Source organism: Falco naumanni, chromosome Z, assembly GCF_017639655.2.
Source record: "Falco naumanni isolate bFalNau1 chromosome Z, bFalNau1.pat, whole genome shotgun sequence".
NCBI classification, from domain to species: Eukaryota; Metazoa; Chordata; class Aves; order Falconiformes; family Falconidae; genus Falco; species Falco naumanni.
The window spans coordinates 481,734-498,329 of record NC_054080.1 but is presented as its reverse complement, the minus strand read 5'-3'; the positions used below and the strand labels follow the sequence as shown (position 1 = coordinate 498,329).

Genomic DNA, 16,596 nt, shown 5'->3' with positions numbered 1-16,596 from the left:
GAGGAAATTAAAATAAGGTTTACACAATTCACTTGAAGAATAACAATCACTGATTTTTTGCCATACAAAGTGCTATTTTTAAAAATTAAATTTATGCGCTTTTTTTTTTTAATTTATGTGAAAAAGTACATTTGTGACACTAAGTGGAAAGAGTGTGTTTAACAACTACGTTTTATAGCGGCATAAATAAATATGGCAAATAAGGATCATTCCTGACTGGTTCGATATGAGGAACAATCTATAGTTGTGAAGGAAATTAAGTAAGTGTACAGAGGAGGAAATTAAAGCCAGAAGGTAAGCGTGTCCGAAAAGGACAATATGCTTATGCAATATCGGGGATCAGATTGACTATCAGCATCTGGAACAGCAAGAGACTATCTTACACAGTAAAAAAAGCCATCACAAATTCTCTCTCTCCTTCAAAATAACAAAACAGACAAAGACAAGCTCTTTTTCAGACTTCTGTGGATAGATAATTTTAACATAGGAGATACAAATCGGTTAAAATACTGCTAAGAATAGCACAAACAAGAAACAGTACTTCACTTACCACTTAATACAAGTTTCTACAGAAAAAAAAAAAAAAAAAAATCAAACATCCAGATCTTGCTGTATTCGAAGTATCTATATACATTTGGCAGTCCAAAAGTTACTTGTCTGGGATTTAATTTAAGCACCTTCCTTACACAGTGTCCTTTACTACAAAACAGCCTAACATACATTCATAACCCTAGAACTATTTTTATAATTAGCATATTTTAAAGCATTATGTCAAGACGGGTGCATCCAAAGTTGTTCTTGTCTTTTAAAGATATGCACTCTGCGTTAGTTCCAGTTAACAGCTCTGCCACTACTGTCCATACATAATGCAGCAACTTGTTTTACAGGTCATTTTTTAAAATGATTTCACTTTTACAAAATACTTCGGGGGGGGGGGGGGGGGAGAAAAAAAAAAAAAAAAAAGAGGAAATTTGCACTTCAGTTTCTCGTTGTTGAAAACGTGCTACTTCATGAGATAACTACTACGTTCTCACCCCTCTGCCCTGCAAAGGAACTGCTTAGCTTTAGGGATTGTATCCCCAGCAGCCCAAGGCCTGAACGTACGTCGTAGCCAACACTTCACCCACCTACAGTGCGACTTCTGAAGATCTCCAGGTTCTTTGCTTTACAGCTGCTTAAGCCTCACAACACCCCTGTGAGGTAGGTAAAGTAATATCCCCAACTGACAGACCCAAGACTTCTGTGTGTGTGGCACAATCACACGGGAAGCGTTCACCGACCGACAAGAGCAGCCTCCGAGCCTGCAGCCTCGAAGAAAATAGTGTTCACACTCCTGTGGTGCTTCAGGGAACTAGACTGGCATTTTCCTTTGGGCCTGCGGTGGAGAAGATTAAAGCAAAGTGCTAGGCAGATTGCTGCTCTGCCACCTCAGGCAGGTTGTCTTGGAGTGTTTGTAGAGGTGGCTGGACTGGCTGAACCGCTTGCCACACTTCAGGCAGGCGTAAGGCTTCTCTCCCGTGTGCACACGGATGTGTTTCTTGCAGTCCGTCAAGGTCAAAAACGTCTTGCAGCAGATCTTGCACGCATACTTGCGTGCACCTTCTACAACCAAGACATTATGCTCAGATAAGGCCTTCTTGCATTTTGAAAGGACATCTGCGGACGCCCTTGTCAGCTGTGGCGGACCAGGTTGTGATGGATGCCCGTTTTCAAAAGAAGTGGTCCCATTCATAATCAGCTGGGAACTGGATGAGTTATCTTGCAGCTGGGAGCTCCTGACTGAAGTGACCACAGGCATTTTGGGGGCTATGCGGCGGTACCCAGGAAAGCTGCTAGCTCCACCTCTGACTGAGCCCATCATTGCCCTTGACAAGGAGTGCAAGCCCAAGCCTGACCGCGGAAAATCCATGCCGAACTGTTCTGCTGCTCGGTACCCAGATGTTTGTACACAGGGGAGCCCCATCACATCCTGCATTGGTCTAACAAAATGAGAGTCTGCAGGTTCACTAAATGGGTTCTCAACATGGGAGACTGTGGCAGATGAATGGCCGCCAGCGGGCCCCGACTCTGGACTCATCAGATAAGAGGCATCACTGTCCATTCTGCAGTCACTGGTGGTATTTGGAATGTTATCATCACTGTTTTGACTAGCGCTGAAGCCACCACCTCTGCTTTTATTTAGAAAATTAGAGATACTGAAAGTAGACTTGTGTTCCAGGTTATTTGACACCTCCATAATATGGATGTCTCCCACCCTATCAGTACTGGATTGCGGGTCAGAAAAGCTACGATCACTGCTCTCGGGACTCAGTTCTATCTTCTCTGCACTCACTACTCCTCCCTCCACTTCAACAGACTCGCTGCCCTCTGCTTGGGAAGTGACATCGCTCACCTCGTCTTGAGGCTCTGGGGAACTCAAAGGTTCAGACTTCACCACCACCCTCATGTGCTCTTTTTCATTCAGACTGACCTCTGGGTTCTCACATGGGAAGTTGTTCTTCTCAGAAGCAGCCTCCTGGTCAAAGCTGGTTTCTACCTGTGTTGCCTGGGATGCCATGGACATCTGTGCAATGTTGCCTCCGCTGTTGTCAGACTGGCTGGGCACTTGAGCATCTTCCTGAGCACTGAAAGACTGATCAAACATAATAGTATTATCCTCCTGGTTATCAGCAACAGCATCGGCCTTAGAGTTGTCCACAATCTTCAGTGAATCTGGTGAGAAGAAATCTTCCCGTGAATGAACTACTGACTGCCCACTCTCTGCAGTCACGTCAGAAACAGACTCGTCCATGGCAGGCCTGATGCGCTGTCTGGCCCGATCTTCAGAAGACTGTTTACGTTTGTGGAGACGACGGATAGGAAAAGTAGTGCGCTGCTCAATGTTACTTCTCATCGAGGAGCTCATAGTATTTGGCTGCTCCTCTGCACTCTGAGTGGAATTTAAAGCAGAGCTCACAATGCTCAGTCCAAGCTGCTGGAGCATGAAAGACCTCTGCATGCGTGCATTTTGCTCTTGAACTCGATCACTCGGTGGAGACATTGGCAGCGTCCTGGTAGTAAGGTAGTGTTTGCATGCTTTCACAACAGAGTTCAAATGTAAGTGAGAAGCAGCCAGCAAGACGTCCATAACGTTGCTCTCCCCAAGCATTAGTGTGGAAGTATACATCATGTCTATCAGAGCAGCAAAAGCTTCTGCTGTCACCACTTCGCTGTCCAGCTGAATCATGTTCATAGTCTGATCTCCTTCTGCTACAGTAAACAGAGCTCGGAAATGCGTGCTACATGCTGCCAAAACAGAGCGATGGGCTTTGAAATGCCTGTTGCCCACCACAATGACACAGTCGCAAAGCTGGCCATGAAGCCTCTGGTAGTTGAGCTGCTGAAAGATTTGCTCAAAATGTCCTGGAAAATCCATGATCCTATAAAACAAAAGAGAAGAAACTATAATACTAAAAACGGCTGAAGCACCATTCAGACCACAAGAAAACCAGGTTTAAAAATGAAAGATGACAGCTGAAAGACAGATAAAACAATAACTGATCTTAATTTACCACTGCCACATTGGTACTGTATCAAAGCTGACAATCTTGTGGAGGACGACAAGGAAGAAAATACAGGTTCTGCCATGGAGCTGACCTAGCGCAACAGTCACATCAGCATCAGATGTGTCACAGGGAGCTCTGCTGTAAACTGAATAACGCAGGTCATTTCACCTGTCCAAACTAAACCACACTCTTTAGTAAAACATTTAATCCTGTGGGTGGTTTTTTTTTTTAAAAAAATTGTGCATAATTTACTGCAGCCTTTGCTAAATGGCTCACGTTATTAGATAACCCCCCCCTGAAAAGTCTGAACTTTAATTCTCATCTCACGTAATCCAATTTCACCTTCTGCAAAAGAATTTCTGCACACTTTCTCAGCTACTGTGCAGAACTGTCATTCAAGTACCTGCTTTCAACACAGACACCCAGAAAAGAAGAGTTAATGGAAAAGAAGGGAGACACTTCTGCACTGGAACGAACGGTCAGCTCTTAACGCAAACTGCCACTAGCTATCTAAAGTGCAATACAATTTTCTTATTGACTATGGTTTATCAGCTAGGATACACTAAAAGTCCTCAGTTTTTCCCACAAAATAAACCCCATTTCTTATTTTATTTTGTAGTGAGACAGAAAAGTCTGTCAACGTTAAAAGCCGTCTCCATATCTTTATTTTGAAGAAGTTTCTTACAAACCTTCTTGGTCTGTGCAAAGTCACAAGCTATGTGAATAATCTGCATACAAGGTTTCCCATAGTCATGCTGGACCAGGAAAGAATGGTTCGCTCAGAAATAACATTTTCTTTCAAACTCTTCCCACGTGTTTCACTTTACACACCAGCTTTGCTCAGAAGGTATGCTCAGGCCAGAGACCACGGCTGCCAAGCACGCACATTCATTCAGAGGAAAGCAGGTACAGCTGTTGATGTAGATTGTTCATTACTTTGGAATTTTGTTCACCTGGAGGGCTGTCGATTAACTATTTACTTGGAAGGATCAGCAGAAAAAGCAAAACCTCAGCTATCGAGATGGCAGGGATGGAGGAGCAGCAGCAGCACGTGGCCACTAAGGCTCCCTCAGCCTGCAGGAACTCAAGGCTCTGTACTCTGCTGCGCTGCAAGGCAAAAAAAAGGCAGGGAGGGAGGGAGGCAAGGCGTGCTGGTAAGGGCCAAAAAGCCAAGCAATACACACGAGATCACAATGGATTTACACATTTCCGCATATGCAAGCTGGCAGCTGCAGAATTAGAGAGATCCCTTGGCTTCTGGCAGCAACTCCGCTCAAAGGAGGGAAGTAACTCTGCAATCTTCCCCCGCCTCGCATTATCACCACTAGCACGTCAAGTGCTAGGAAAGCAGGACAGTTCTTGATCCTCTGTTACGAAGAAGACACTTCTTTGGAACTTGTTCAGGAGTTATTCTGCAAGCAGCACGAGGTTAGGTTTTTGCATTTGGAAATGAAGTAAACCCATGCGGCGTGTGCCCTCACTACCTGTGTGTCCTGGTTTCAGCTGGGATGGAGTTAATTTTCTTCTTAGTAGTTAGTACAGTGCTGTGTTTTGGCTCTGATGTGAGAACAGCATTGACAGGACACTGATGGTTTTGGTTGTTGCTGGGTGATGTTTATACTAAATCAAGGGCTTTTCAGTTTCCTGGGCCCTGCCAGCCAGAGGGCTGGGGGGGCACGGGACATGGGGAGGGGACACAGCCAGCACAGGTGACCCAAGCCAGCCGGAGAGGGATTCCATACCGTGGGACGTCATGCTGAGTATATACACTGGGGGAAGGAGAAGGAAGGGGGGACATTTGGCATTATGGCGTTTGTCTCCCCGAGTACCCGTTAGGTGATGGAGCCCGGCTGCCCTGGGATGGCTGAGCCTGCCTGCCCGTGGGGCGTGGGGAAGGAATTCCCTGCTTGGCTTTTGCTTTACCTATCAAATTGTTCTTATCTCAACCCTTGAGTTTTACATTCCTTTCCCATTCTCTTCCCCATCCCTCTGGGTGAGGGGGAGAGAGAGCAAGTGGCTGCGTGGCTGCTGGCCGGGGTTAAACCACGACACTGCACGCCAACCCCACTTGCTCCCTCTCCACGGCCTGTCAGACCGAATCCCCCCCGACCCCAGAAGAAGCTCAGGCTGGGCCTGGGGTGGAGTGACGTTTCCCAGTCACACCATCCACTGGCAGAGAGTGGGACAAGCACGAGCTGAACACATGCTGGGTAACTATCAGAGCAGCAAAAAGCAAAAAAAAAAAAAGTAACAGTAAGGTTACAAAGCCAGGCTCCCCCCTTTTCTAGCAGGCCCACAGCTATAACCAGTGCTGGACTTAAAATACTTAACCTCCTCACTCAAAACTTACCAGTGCCTCCAATAGCTATGGAAGGGGTGGCCAGAGCAACACTTCTTGTCATCAACACGTACTTTGCAGCTCTTTGCCGGAAAAAGATTTAACCACCTAGTCCACTGCACAAAGACCCCTGCCCCCTCTCCAAAGGATACAGGCTCGTGAAGAACCAGAGTTTTACCTAAACACTGAAAAGGCAAAAAATTCTGCTGGCAAAAATCTGTAATTAGTTCCTGTGTATTTTAAAAAGACGAAATAAATAAATAAATTACAGTTTATGCCTTCCAGCAATGGTGAGGGTTCCGGCTTACCAGCAGCATCAAAAATCCTGTAATTTGGCAGCACTAAGGCTCTGATGCCTGAAATAAGCACCATAAATAGATTAAATACATCTTCCTTATCTCTATATAGTTATGTAATAAAACAGAAGAATTTGAGCTTGCCACTTTTTTTAAAAAGAATAAATAGCAATACAGATAACAGGTGATTTTATTTATCTTTCAATACCAATGTGTATTTGACATGAAAAATAAGATGACATTTTCAAACAAAAATATGTTAAGCGAGACAAAACCTTGGAACTGCGGAGTTGTTATTTCTATGCATTTTCTCCAAGAGAAACGCAACACAAGGGAAAGTGAGGAAATGCTTCTTGGTGTCGTAGGAGAAGGGAGGCACAAACTGAAACTCGGTGACCTCAGGCAGGCAGGCAGACAAAAGGAAGACGGGGAACCTGTGACAACAGCCACAAGTCCTGGCAGGAAGCATCTGGAATGTGGCAGAGGCCAGGGCTGTTTTGTGAACAGTGCTGCCACATCGCTGTCTGACTTCTCAGCTCCGGCACACCTGGTTAAAAATACTCCTGGCCTCCTTCGTTCCAGCAAGCACCGTGCAGGGATGACCTCCTCTGCGAGGAAAGCTTCCTCTCAGCCGGCCGTTTCTGGAAAGTTGAGAGGAGACTGCCGAACAATTCTTTTGCTCACCTCTGAGATGGGCCAGGTGTTATGTGAGTGATAACACTTTGTCCTTGGCTTCACAGGAAAGGGACTAAACCGCAGCATCTAGGGGGAATGTGGAGACAGAAGGAGGAGGAGATGGGGGATAGGGGCAACAGTTGCCAGAGCAACAAAGAAACTCTTGCTCCGTTCACAGTACCATCACCATAGCATCAGTGCGCTCTTGTGGGGCCTGGATGCTGGTCAACTTTCTTTTCACTTCATTCTCAAGACAAGATCAACAGCTCCAAAGAACCATTTCACACTTGCACGGCTACCCGTAGAGCAGATCTGCACAGCATACAATGCTACAGCCCGCTGGCAGACACCCCAGAAAATGCCAGGCACCCACCACACCAGGAGAGGCAAGGGATCTCCTTTCCCTAAGGAGCAGAACTGGCAGACGCCGTGGTACTACTTTCCAAAACGTGTCAGTGCTGAACCATTAGCACCACCAGCTAAAAGGCAGGTCAGTAAATCTCCATCCTGCGGAAAAAAGCACAGGGCCCAGCAGAGACCGTTCCAGCTTCAAGGGTTGTCAAGAAGCAAGCTGTTCACGAGCACCCCAGCAGTTCCCAGTCTGTGCGCTGCTTTAGGTCATTCTAGGAAATGCACCGTAAAGGATTATCAAATACTCGAGAGCTCGCTCATGCCTTGCCCCTATCGAGCCAATCCCAGGAGGTGGTAATACAAAGGTATTACAAAATGCTTTGTAACAAAGCCTTTGAACCAATGCCCAGAGAAGACTGGAGGTGGAAAATGCTGAACATGAGGACAGGATCTCACATCAGCAAGAAGATTGAGCCAGACTCCTAGAAAGGAAGCTAGGTTACAGGGATGGTCCGATGTCTTCTTGCCCACGCAGCAATGTGTACCCGAACCCCAGAAAACAGCCAAACCTCATTCTTTTGAGCAATGATTAGGGACTTCAGAACTCAAAGAGTACTGGCTTACAGTCACCAAAAGTGAGTGCATCCTTCATGCACCTGAAACAAGACAAACCCCACTTTTGCTTCAAATAACATTAATTTGGCTTGGTATTTAACTTTTACTACACTATAAAGGCTGAAGTCCTTGAACCAGAATCAACAAACGGACCGCAGAGTGGAGCTGAGATCTTGCACAAGATCAATTAAAAGTTATAAAACTAGGCTGAGCGGTATATACTACATTATATCCACAGACCACATTCGGTGAGATATCAGCTGCTTCAGGTTACTAAATACATGCAACGCACCTAAGTCAGTATCAAAATAAAGGGGTGGCGTATTTCTGGAGATGCAGATTCAGTCTGTCTTTCCCTCCTGCTTCAGTGATAGCCCGTCTTTCAGCAAGAGCTGGCCATAAAGACTCCGCTGAACCACCTGTGGGCCGCACATCCCCATCACTCCCCTTTCAAACAACCCAACACCTCCAGCACATGACGGGTGACATCCCATCTCACGGGTGTGTGAAAGCCCATTCAGATGAAAGACAAGAGATGCTCCCAGCTGAGCAGTGAGTGGTTTCAGCGGCCAGCGTGCAGCTTTTGTGAGGCTCACAACCAGCTCCAGTTCACATCCTGGGGACCCAGGGAATGTTAGATGAAACCTTCTGCTGAATCAGACCCAGTCAGTGCGACTCGGGGGAGGCATCAGTGGTACAAACGGCAGACACTGAGTCCCAGCAGCCTTTTGGAGAGCAGCAGGAGAGGGAACAGCTTAGTTTTATAATCAAATTACCACAAACGAAAAGGAACTACACCAAATTGTTTAGTGGCAAGTAGTTTTCCTACAAATACAATTAGTCATGAGCCAGGAAAATTTTAAGGGCAAGCAATGAAAAACCATCTACGAAATACTGACTGGAAAACAACTGTTGTGCCTCTTCTTGGACTAAGGCTTAAGAAATTAAATCAGCAAGGTCAGAACCAAAGAAACACTCCTCCACGTAACACAGTAAAGCGACAAAACTCTTCGCCATGGGCAAGTACACGTGAATACATAGAGTCACTGAAGAAAAATTAATTGAGAGCTATTAAATATTCAGACACCACCTCTACCTGGGAAGGCACTAAACCACCAGTCACCGGAGGCATGGTTTTATATACACGAGGTTTACCTGAGAGGCTTTCTATTTGACAGTTTGCTTTGGTAATTTCAGTAGAGTTTGACAAAGGAACAACAGATTTTTTTTAATGTAACATTAATTGGCTAGAAAACAAGTAAAGCAGCGTTTTCTCCCTAGCATTTGGATTACATGCTTAAAAAGGTAATTAAACTTTGATAAAAAGCTGCTCAATAGATACTGAAACCGCTAGTGGAAATCATATCACAGCAAATCAAACAGCCCATGAGAGGTGAGGCTGCTGCTGCTGCTAAATATCCCCAGGTCCCAGCGGGAGAAGACAGCAGGAGAGCAGGAGAAGACGCATCCCCAGCAGGCACAAATGCACAGAGCACATGTACACACTCCAAGAGACACTCGCACTCACACATGGGCAGAACCAGAGGCCTCGTTCAGCTTCCCTCTCTGCCCGGGCAGGGTGGAAGTCCACCAGTGCGAACATCCATACAGGCATACGAGGTAGACCCCCTCCGGCAGTTGGCCCTCCCAGTAGCTGCCCGCTGGGCCCCAGTCTCCCCATCCCTAGCCTGCAGGCAGGCAACAACCTGGCTCCAGTTGCTGGTACGGACTGTCACAAGTCCACAGAGCCAGCCAAGACTCCTCTGGCCCCACAACTGACCCCACCATGGTGCTGTCCCTGTAGACACAGGCACTCTCACACCCAGTGCTGCCCTTAGGGATCCATGGACACCCCCCCCTTTGCTCCCAGGCCACTTCACCAGCTCATCCAGGTTGAGCTTCACTGGCCATCAGACACCCGCACAGCTGCACTTGCTCCAGTCAATACCCCACGGACAAAGGGACCCTCTGCCTTGTGGCTGTGCTCGTATCAGGCAGAGAGACCTCACCCAGGACACAACCAGGAAGGAATTTGGTAAGGAGCAGGACAGACAGCACTGACCAGGTGCAGGACATGGCCAGGCAAGTGCACTGACGAGCCAACTGCCTACACGCAACACGACCTGCCCTTTTTATTCCTTTACCCCTCTCTATTTCCACACCTGTTCCTCCCCAAATCCCTTAACTCCTCCTTTCCCTCACTTTTGGTTTCACCCCTAACCATCCTGCGGGATCCCAGCCTGGCATTCCCCGCAGCCCATCTGTCCCGACAGCAGGCAGCATCTCCCTTAGCACAACAGGACACCGGGCAGAGGCTGTGCTGGGACTGCCCTGGCAGGGGCTTGAACAACGCGCTCCTTTTCTCCCTTTCTCAGGGGGGGTTCCCACCTGTGCCAGTGCTCCTCTGGGCTAGCAGAGATGGGCCTGTGACGGGCTAGCTCCAGGAATGGGCTTACAAGCAGCCCCACGGGGCTCCTACTCCTGTCCTTGTGTTTTCAAGCTCCTTTGGGGCTGTGCAGAGGAGCTAGAGCCCCGTAACCAAACATTCCTGGTGGCACATTCCTCATGTATGCAGATGGAGATAGGGCTTAGATTTCTTAAACTAAGCTTTCCATGTTAAGAAAGCATCAGGATTAAAAATACCTAATGGGGAAGATGATGTGCAAGCATTCTCAAATTCTAGGAAAAAAAAAAAAGACCTACGCTTTACAATCACACAGCCGGTTCATTAATTTTCCATTAGATATTAACCTCTGGGTCTGTCTGTCAACTCCAACCAATTTTACAAAGTGGAGACTAGGTGCTGAATTCCCTTCTTTTTTTTGCGGAAGTTGGTGTCTGGTTACAGAAGCAGCCAAATTTATAAGGACTGCTTTTCAGCGAGTCATGCTTAATTCCCTTATTCTCTTAAACAACACAAAACACCCAAAACCAAATTCAGCCAGCTGGCCAGTTTGCACACACAGCCCAGGCAGGCAGGTAGGAGACACAAGGGACAGCTGGTAACAAAACCACGTGGCAGGAGAGAAGGGACACTATTGATTTCTCCAGCAGAATTCCAGGTTTTATTAGCACATATTTCTACTACTTTTAATAGTAATTGTTTCTTCCTATGATTTCTTTTTATTTCTTGAATGATGAGCACTGACAGTACTATGCAGACTTACAGTCCCTTTTCCCAGCAAATCCCCCTGCTCTAATACTTAAGCTGCAGCAAGAGGAGACACGGCAAGTATTTAAGTACACCTGCACTGAAACTACTGCAGAATCAAAAACTTTTTCTCTCATTTCTTTAAAAAAAGTTAAACTCACTATAAAACGGTGTGAAAAACAGCAACTCTGTACAATTCTCTATTTAAGTGTTTTTTACTATGTCCCATACTAAAGGGCACAGTTTAGATTACACTGCAATCCTGAGACACTGTCAAGAAGTCAAACAAACAAAAAATTCAAAGAGAACCTCAAGTTGCTCCCTAAAGAAGCTTTTAAAAGTCTGTGGAGCAATTCATTTTGTGTGATTAAACCCAACAATAAAAGCTGCCTCAGATATACCATTCAGCAGAATGGTATCAGAAGAAATCTTACATACAAACACAGTACTGCAGACTTTGGACTAGGCATTTGGGTTTTCCTTATCAGATAAATGAAGGGCAATTTATTACTTGCACCTCGAACCTCATTTCCAACAACCTGTATTTAAACGCATTCGATATTTTAGGTACTAAGCCTGCAAGAATCCTTGGCATATAGTCAAAACCTGAGAGTACGCCAATATAATATTAGTAACTGCTTGCCTCTTCGCTTAAATTACATTTTACAAAATGTTACAATATACTTGTACTGTGTTTAACCATTGTGCTTGGAATAAAAAAAATCTTTTAAAAAGCTCCGCTGAAGACTGAAATAACAAACATAAATCTAGATAGGAGTCAGCGATACAAATGTTCCTTTAGAAAACTTTCTATCGGTTCTATGCGTTTTTTTAACAAGTCAGCGGGACAGTGGGAGAGTAGAGGAAGGAAGAAATGTAAATCTTCACTTTCTTTGACACCTCCAGCAAGTTTTGTCACTTTGAAACACGCAGTGTGTGCATTCTCTGCTCTAAGAGTGTTTTCAAGCCAAACATATGGTGGAATTTTAGTTAACAGTCAAAACGATTTCTGGATTTGCCCCATACAACTGAAGTAGGCTTCAGTGTTACACTGCTTTCATGCATGTGACAATGTTGAGTGCCAGCCATGAAAGGCATTTTTTGTGTGCGTCTGACGAGACACATCTGCAACTAGTGACTTTCTTGACTGACACTGAGCTTACAGTATCTCGTTTTAGGCATTTCCTTAGCCAGGTTTTATATATAGTTTAACTCACACAGTTTATCTCTCTATTTATTGTCAGGGACAACGAGTTACAACTCATGTAAGAATCAGAAAGGATAAACTGCACTGCAAATGCCGCTGCAAGTTGCATCAGCCCTCCAGGGAACAGCAAGAGACTAGCACATGGCTTAGTATTTTCTCATCATCCGAATGGTACTGTAAATAGACAGTCAAACTCATGGCAACACTAACTCATTAACAAAGAGTAACAGCACAGCTTGCCAGTTGCAAAGAGCATCTTTGAAAGAAGCAACAAAAAGCTTCCTAAAAAAACCGACGAGTTTTCTTGGACACCTAGTTACGTGAAGAAAGGGACACCACCTGTGGCAGGGCATCCTCCTGCTTCCTGGCATTTCCACTCACCTCCTCCCAGCCCTGTGACGCATCTCTCTGCATCCAGATCCCACAGCACAGTGTGATACTTTGGAGAAGACACACAGGAGGAGAGTGAAACACCCCACTCCTGCATTTTGATGTGCCATCTCAGCTTGTCACCAGGGGGGCTGTTTCTCTGTTGTAGTTCCACTATTTAACACATCTGTAATGCTGTATATTCAGAACAGACTGAACACTTGTTCCCTTTTAATTCCTGGCGAATTCCCTTCACCAATTGGACTTCAGGGTCAGTACCATAGCTTTCACAGGCATCGGTCTCTCTTAAAAAGGGCTGACATGCTTTTCTGGTCAACTTATAAAAAAGCAGTGTTTTCTAGGTATCATTAAGAAACAGTTCATGGATTCTGTCCTTGACCTTAGGAAGTTAAAAACCTGCGTCTAATATGAGACAATTCCCAAGAGCAACACAGGTTTTTAGGCATCGCACAGTGAAACACCTAAGAAAGCTGTTTAGGCAATATCCCTATTTGATTTATTTACAAAGGGAAAAGCAGAGAATGCTGCTTCACAGAACTGGCAGTAAAGCCATTTAAGGGTACGGGAAGGTGAACTACCACCACCAAGGACTGATCTAAACTCACAGTTACGTTATCAGTTCAGAAAACCTCTCCTGAGGTTCATGACACCACGTCAGTCTCTGCAACTGTCATCGTCCTTTTGCAAGAATGGCCAGCACTGCAAAGGAAAGACATCTGCCAGCTGCTTCTGCCTGCCATCACCCCCCATTCAAGAATCAAACCACAAACACCACGCAGAACCAAATGTGTGCAGGCAAGGATGCCACAAGAAAGGGCAGCCACAGACAGCTCAGTGCCAGCATGCCGTCTTCTTGCTCAATACAGCGATGATTTCTAAATCTAGCTCTTCAACTTCACTATGTACCAGAGATTCAAGAATTTTAAACAACTCGATCCAGCCATGCTCCTTGGTGACTCCTTTGCCTAAGATTTTAACCCCAATGAAGCTAGGGTTAACTGCGCAATGAGTACATCTATTTTTGCCAGGAAATGTTTTAGATTGAAGTAACAAATATTAGTTTGCCATGACCACAATGGATTCATTAGTATTACACATCTTCAGCCTAAGCAAATAACTCTATCCACACAACTGATTCAGTAGGTGACTACTGCATTTCAAATGAGACCTGTTGAATTATCCGCTTCTGATCTTCCCAACCTCATTTAAAAACCTCATTTTCTAACATTATCCTTTTACCCTCGGAAGGGAAAATATCTACACGAAGGCACCGCACAGTTCTGTTTTGACATTGTGGAGGGCTGATCAGACACCCACCCAGTCACTCTCTCGCTCCCTTTCCCCAGCAAGACAGTGGAGAAAGTAAGATGAAAATCTTCCAGGCTAAGGACAGGGAGAGCACTCACCAATTACCATCCAAAACACTCTACTTGGGAAAGATTAATTTTATTTATTGCTGATAAATACCAGAGTAGGATAGAAAGAACAAAACTAAACGCACCTTCTCCCTCCACCCTTCTTTCTGAGCTCAGCTTCACTCCCAACTCTTTTTATCTCCTCCCCCTGAGCACCACAGTGGGGGTTGCGGTCAGTTTGTAACACTTGATCTCTGTCGCTCCATCCTCCTCACAGTCTTCCCCTGCTCCGGCATGGGGGCCTTCCCATGGGAAAGTGTCCTTCACAAACCTCTCCAGTGCGAGTCCTTCCCACAGGCTGCAGTTCTTCACCAACTGCTCCAGCGTGCGTCCTTTCCATGGGGTGCAGCCCCTCAGGCACAGCCTGCTCCAGTGTGGGTCCCCACGGTTTCACAAGTCCTGCCAGCAAACCTGCTCCAGCCCGGGTTCCTCTCTCCACGGGACCACAGGTCCTGCCAGGAGCCCACTCCAGCGTGGGCTGCCCATGGGTCACAGCCTCCTTCGAGCATCCCTCTGCTCTGGTGGGGGGCCCTCTCCGGCTGCAGGTGGGGATCTGCTCCACTGTGGGCCTCCACGGCCTGAGGGTGGACAGCCTACCTCACACCGTGGGCTTCACCACAGGCTGCTGGAAAATCTCTGCTCCAGTGCCTGGAGCACCTCATGGCCTCCTGCGCAGACCTGAGTGTCTGCAGAGTTGTTCTCCTCGCATATTCTCACTCATCTCTCCGGCTGCAATTTGTTGCACAGGTTCTCCCCCCCCCCCTCCTTAAATACGTTATCCCAGAGGCACTACCACTGTTGCTGGTGGGCTTTGGGTTGGCCTTGGCCAGCAGTGGATCAGCCTTGGAGCCAACTGGCACTGGCTCCATCGTAAAAGCCATGGGGAAAGCTTCTAGGTGCTTCTCACAGAAGCCATTCCTGTAGCTCCCCTGCTACCAAAACCACACCATGCAAACCCAATACAAGCAGAGACAAGCAGAGAATGAATGTCAAAAAACACCACCTTAATCACTGCTTAAAAGTCACGCTAAAGGATAACAATTTCTGTGATTTGAACGTATCACGCTAAATTAACTAAATTACTGCTGAGTAATTTTTGAAAGATGAAGGAAAAAATGAAGCTGCTTTTTGTCAAGTTCCAAGGTGGTGATTTCCTTCTCCAATTCCACACAGACGCCACTTCAGGTCTACCGTTTCTTTATAACATATGGGTTTACAGCACAGTGCAACACAAGCTCCAGTCTGACCACCGACCCCCGCGGAGTTTGCCTTCACTAGCACAACCATGAGAAAAACTGGAAGCTAGTGAAGTCAACACCACAGAGATAAGACATCCATTCCAGGGCAGCAACCGGCGCACGCGGAACTTTTGTACACCAACAGTACGTGTAACGCCACTCCATCTGTATGCTGTCCTCCACAAAGATGAGCTACGAGTCAGTAATTACACCAAGCGCAAGAAAGTAAACCCCAATTTATAACATGTCATCTGAACATGCTTCTCTGAAAATTCCAGAACATGAAGTTAACAGACAGATAAGAAATGCTGTTGTTCCTGCACAGAATCCTGAATGCATGGGATGCACTGCTCTGAAAAACTGAGTTATGCCTTTTTTTTTTTTTTTTTTTTTGATATTATCACCTGGGATCTCCAACATTACGCCCCTCTCAAGACTGGCATCTCAGCATCTGCGCCCCATCCTTGCATCCCCAGCTGTTAAAACCACATTTCACGTATTTCATTTCTTATCTTATGCGGGCATCGCCGTGAACACAAGGTGGCCCTCCAGGGATTCCCTGCCGAACGCAGCATCTCGCACTCCGCCACGCGGTTTGGCGTGCCGTGACCAGGCCGGGGCCAACGAGTCCCGAGGCAGAGGCCAGGCTCCAGCTCCGTTCCACCGGCTCCTGGTGGAAGGCCCGAGCGACCACCGCCGGGCTCTTCACGGGACGGCCCGGCCCTGCCCGCCGCAAGCCCACGCCTGAACAAGCCCCACTGAAACCTCCAGCGCCCGGCAGGCGGAAACCCCGCGAAGGGAACCGGGGGCCCGGGAGAAGCGCCGCCGCCACCGGTTCGCATGCTGTCCGCCGGCCTCCCCCCCAACACAGCACAGCCGCGCTCCCCGCCCCCGGGCCGATCTCCTGCACGCACCGGGGCGGCGGGCAGCCCGCCTCCACCCTCCCGCGGGGCTCCCAGGTGGCTCAGGGCGGCGCGGCGGAAGCCGGCAAGGGGCAGCGAGGGCTCCCCGCTCCGCCCGGCCCGGCCCGGCCGCCCACGTCACCCGCCGCGCCCCCCGACCGCCCCCCCGGTGTCTTGCGCCGTCGCCCGCCAGGCCCGGCAGCGGCCCCGCTCACCTGCGGTGCCCGCCCCTCCCCGCTGCCTCTTCTCTCTGGGCGGGAAGGGCCGGGCAGGGCCGGGCGCAGCCGTCGTCCTCGGCCCTGCGGCCCCGTCCCCCGCTCCCGCGGCTCCGCCCCCACGGGCCCTACGCTGCTGCGGCGGCCGCGCCGGCGGCCGGAAGTGACGCCATCGCGCAGCGGCCCACCCGGCGCCGCGACCCCGCCCACCCGACCGCCAACCAATCAGCGGTCTCATTACTGATAAGCGACGGCACC

The 16,596-nt window shown here is 47.7% G+C and overlaps 1 protein-coding gene across 4 annotated transcripts; it reads right to left on the bottom strand.

Moving 5' to 3' along the window:
- Positions 1 to 926: 926 nt before the first annotated feature.
- On the bottom strand, positions 927 to 16,483 carry LOC121081038 (zinc finger and BTB domain-containing protein 5). 4 transcript variants are annotated; one of them, XM_040579665.1, is made up of 3 exons: positions 16,339 to 16,483; positions 6,864 to 6,941; positions 927 to 3,419 (listed from the first exon to the last, which is right to left on the bottom strand). In XM_040579665.1, the coding sequence occupies exon 3, from the start codon at positions 3,413 to 3,415 to the stop codon at positions 1,391 to 1,393; it is 2,025 nt and encodes a 674-aa protein (XP_040435599.1). In that variant the 5' UTR covers positions 3,416 to 3,419; positions 6,864 to 6,941; positions 16,339 to 16,483; the 3' UTR covers positions 927 to 1,390. The 4 variants fall into 4 exon arrangements, with proteins under 4 accessions (XP_040435599.1, XP_040435601.1, XP_040435602.1 ...); XM_040579667.1 differs by lacking the exon at positions 6,864 to 6,941; XM_040579668.1 differs by lacking the exon at positions 16,339 to 16,483 and having other exon boundaries at positions 6,864 to 7,032.
- Between the last annotated feature and the right edge of the window lie 113 nt (positions 16,484 to 16,596).